The sequence below is a fragment of the Rhinatrema bivittatum genome, chromosome 19, assembly GCF_901001135.1.
Source record: "Rhinatrema bivittatum chromosome 19, aRhiBiv1.1, whole genome shotgun sequence".
Taxonomy (NCBI): Eukaryota; Metazoa; Chordata; class Amphibia; order Gymnophiona; family Rhinatrematidae; genus Rhinatrema; species Rhinatrema bivittatum.
This window is the reverse complement of record NC_042633.1, coordinates 15,650,933-15,655,201: the sequence shown is the minus strand read 5'-3', so window position 1 is coordinate 15,655,201 and position 4,269 is coordinate 15,650,933. Positions and strand designations below refer to the sequence as shown.

The window sequence follows — 4,269 nt, the reverse complement described above, 5'->3', positions numbered from 1 at the left end:
GGAAGAAGGTCCATTGACTTATGGAGGAGGAGTCAGATTCTCCAACCAGCAATGCATCCTTCTCTCCCCTGAACTGCATCAAAATCCTTACTGTGGACGATAACTCAGAGGAAGAGGCAAAAGATCTGGAAGACAATGACTTGGGGTCTTCAGGGGATGAGGGCAACAAAAGCAGCGAGGAAGAGATGACAGAGACTGGTTGTAGCAGCACCAAGAACTTTCCAGAGAGAGATGATTCTTTTGGGAGATCATTCAATGTGGACAAGCAACGAGAGGATCTGAGACAAGATCTTAAAGAGGCCCTGCTCGGCAACCCGGGCCCCTTGAAACTGACTGCTGAAGAAAGTTGTCCTAGCGAGGAAGAAGAGAATGCCAAAGTTATGGGGCCGAAGCTTCATGCCAATACCAAAGACCTGAGAGAGATGACTGTGGAGCACTGGCTCAAGGTAAAGGTGAAGAACTCAGCAGGTGACTCTGTGGAACTCACAGTAAAACCCAGGATCTCTGATACCATTGCAGAACCCTGGGTCAAAGTTGAAAGCTCAGGTGATGTGGCCAAGAAGTCGTTGGTCAAAGTCAAGATTGAGAATGCCAGAGATGTGGCTGAGAACATCTTAGCCAAGGCCAATGATACTATCGATGCAGCTATGGAGACTCTGAGAAGGGTCAAGCATGAAAGTTCAGCGGATTCCCTTGAGGCCCTCAGGGTCCAATGCCGAAAGTCTGCCCTTCAAAAACGGAGGCTGCATCCCAGAAAACCTAGTGGTGAAGCTTCAAAACCCTCAAATGGTGATGAGGATGAAGGTGAAAAGAGCCATGAGGAGCCAGGACCTTCCAAGGGGAAAAGGCTGAGGATGTGGGACAGAAACAAAGAGTTTCGCCGAAAGAAAAACCTTGGAAAAAATGGCCAAGAAGACTCATCCAGATTATTGGAGATCCAATGTGGGGATAGATCGCTCCAAGTTAGCAATCGGTTGCAGCTAGAGAAGGAGCAGAAATGTGAGCAAGAGAACCCAGAAAAGGCTTCTACAAAATCAGCTGAGCCTTCACTCACCAGTGACACCTCCAAGTCCAACCTTGTGCACCTGATTGATGAGAATGGCATCTACTCCACTGCCAAGTTTGTTCCTGGCAGCACGCCAGGTGAAACTGAGGACTTGCTGCTTCCGCCCCACCTGAAGAAGGAGAAGGATCCAGTGATGCCCGACTTGGACATCCGTGAGGTGATCGTTGACGAGAAGCAGTTCCAGTGCGGGGCGTGCGACAAGATCTTCAAAAGGGCCTGGGAGCTGTTCAGCCATGAAGTGGTGCACAACGAGGAGCGGCCGTTCCACTGCGGCCTGTGCGAGGCCTCCTTCAAGCGTCACTCGGACTTCAAGAGCCACCGGCTGGTGCACACGGAGGAGCGGCCGTTCCACTGCGAGGCCTGCGGCAAGCGCTTCAAGCGCTCGTCCAACCTGCAAGAGCACCGGCGCATCCACACGGGGGAGCGGCCCTACCAGTGTGCCTGCTGTGAGAAAACCTTCAAGACGCCCTACGAGCTGCAGCGCCACATGCTCATCCACTGCACCGAGAAGCCTTTCAAGTGCGGCGACTGCGGCAAGGACTTCCCCACCTCCAATTCGCTGCTGCTGCACCAGCGGCAGCACTGCGACGACAAGCCGCACGTCTGCGGCGTCTGCGGCAAGAGGTTCACGTACGGGCACAGCCTGAAGGTGCACGAGCGGGTGCACACGGGCGACCGCCCCTTTGTCTGCCCCATCTGTGGCAAGGGCTTCAAGCAGTCCAACGCGCTGGCCTCCCACGAGCGGGTGCACACGGGCGAGCGGCCCTTTGCCTGCAAGACCTGCGGCAAGGCCTTCAAGCAGTCCTCCTACCTGGTCATCCACGAGCGCTCGCACACAGGCGAGCGGCCGTACAAGTGCAAGGTCTGCGCAAAGGCCTTTGCCCGCCCCTCGCTGCTGCTGCAGCACCACCGGGTGCACAGTGAGGAGCGACCGTACCGGTGTACCTTCTGTGAAAAGTACTTTAAGGATCTGTCCTACCTGACTGTGCATGAAAAGGTACACACGGGCGAGACGCCGTACAAATGTAGCATCTGTGAAAAGGGCTTCGCCCACCCCTCTAACCTACTGCAGCATCAGCGAGTGCATCGGGATGGGTGACCCTCTTGTTCCATCTTTCCTCTTTAGAAGGACCTGTCTGGTTGTACCTCTGAGCCCTAGTCGGAGGTTATCACTCGTGGTACGATAGCTTTTCCCCCTAGATTCCCCTACGTGACTCTGGCGTAGCACTTTTTCGCTCTTGAGGAGGGGAGAGCAGAGAAGAAGAGGGGGTGGGGGGTGGATGCCAGTAGTATTTCAAGGGAGTATTCCTGTTTGCCAGAGAAGGAATAACCCCAAAATAAACTGTAAGTGAAGGAGTGAGAAAAAGATATATATCTCGTACTGAAAAGACCCAGTGGGTCATAGCACTGATAAACTCTGGGATGAGGGAAGGGGAGAGGTTTCTTCCAACTATTGAGAGTTTTGGGTACATTGTAATTTATTCTTTATCTTGAGGGGGGTGTCAGTGGTAACTGGGAAGGCAAGGTGCTTGTTCCCATCCCCCTGCTTTTTCTGTCTGAGAGAGGAGAAGACCGAGCGTAATGGCATGTTTCTGGGTCTTGCCGGTGAGGCCCGCTGGGAAACCAGTTTCTTTCCTCTGCGGGGGGGGGTGACTGAGGGTGAAGGGGGGAAAGGCAGGTTCCAGGTAGTGTTCTGAGCTTGCCACGGCCCTGCTGCTAGCACGGCACAGTGGGGGGGGGGGGGGGGGGGCAGTGATGCTTGGCTAATTTCAATCTGGGCACTTGCACCTGTCGTTAGGTGCTGTGTCTGCTGGGTTATTTCCCGTTAGTGGGCTGGATGAGGCGCTGGGACTAGCGATCGCTGGGTATTTTCCGACCTTCACTTTACACGGGAGCCTGTAAACCCAGCAGAGCCTGCACTGCTTGCCGTGTCTGCTGGGTTATTTCCATTAGTGGCCTGGATGAGGCGTTGGGTATTTTCCGACCTTCACTTTACACGGGAGGAAGCCCAAAGCCTGCACTGCTTGCCCTGACTGCCGGGTATTTCAGCTTGGTGACGTCTCCGCTTGAAATTGCACCCCTGGGTCAGGGAGGAGAGCACATTTTAGGGATGGTTCAAACCACAAGCAAAATCACTGGCACATAACAAATGACTTGTAGCACTTTGAGTTAGAAGGGAAATGAGTCTCCTGTCTTCAGTACCTGAAGGATTAGCCTGGCCTTCTTGTTTGGCGCGGTGTTCTGTAGTAGTTGAATAATTCCGACAGAGGAAGACCGATTGGCTCATGCAGGCTGCTCAGTTATTCCTGTCTCCCTCGTAGGGTTGTATCCCAGCAGCCAGTTTATCCCTGGGAATGGGCGACAAGAAATGAGGCGGTGCGGGTATTTCCTAGACTTCCGAATTGGCCACTATCGGAGACAGGATGCTGGGCCCGCTGGCCCTTTGGTCCGCTGATAAGATGGCACTCCTTGTCCAAGTCAGTCGTTGTCGTCTTCTTTGGTTTTCTATTGTCTTGGGTAGATGAGCATGAGCCAAAATAATAAAGGTCCAAGGGGTATTTCAATAAAGGAAAATAACAAGAAAAAATACCCCCAGATATCTGAACCACACACAGTCCAAGGTATTTTTTTTGATTTGCAGGAAAAGACTTCAGATGCCAAACTAAGAAGCTCTGGGCTAATGGTTTGGTTTACGGCTGCAGAATCAGTAGCCCCAAACCTCTGTTTTTGCAAACTTTTTATCTGAGCAGTGACGGTGACGAAGTCCTACCCACACTCAAAATTACTTTCTCAAACGCGTGTTCAACGTGAAAAACACTTGGCTTCGGTCTACGGGCAAACCGATTCAAACCGACAGCAATTCCATCTCTTTTTCAATGCTGGACTCCAGCCAACTGCGGTGTGGGCTGGCGTTTTGCCGAAAAGGCTTCAACAGGGAGAGCGTTTGCTTCCGGGCAACCAAGGACAGCATGTTTTTCCTTACGTCCCCACGCCTTCAGAGTGACGTGACGTCTACGTCATTTCTTCCCGTTTGAATCGGTTTCCCCGTGCTCCGAAGCTAAGTGCACCTTTGACGGTGTGTGGGTCAGATATTTTCAGTAGATGAGATACGGGATTTCATGCTTGATCCAACACCCCCCTCCTGCTTGTCCTGTTTACCACCAAGCTTGGTAATAAGGTCAACAGTGGCCAGAACTCTGTTG

At 52.6% G+C, this 4,269-nt stretch overlaps 1 protein-coding gene across 1 annotated transcript; it reads left to right on the top strand.

Annotated features, from left to right (window-relative positions):
* Positions 1-2,810, top strand: LOC115081037 (zinc finger protein 436-like). Its single transcript, XM_029585550.1, has one exon. The coding sequence runs from the start codon at positions 21-23 to the stop codon at positions 2,163-2,165; it is 2,145 nt and encodes a 714-aa protein (XP_029441410.1). The 5' UTR covers positions 1-20; the 3' UTR covers positions 2,166-2,810.
* The last annotated feature ends 1,459 nt before the right edge of the window (positions 2,811-4,269 follow it).

What these genes read in the sequence shown, in the direction of transcription:
- LOC115081037 (XM_029585550.1), top strand. Translation starts at nt 21, where the DNA reads ATGGAGGAGGAGTCAGATTCTCCAACCAGCAATGCATCCTTCTCTCCC.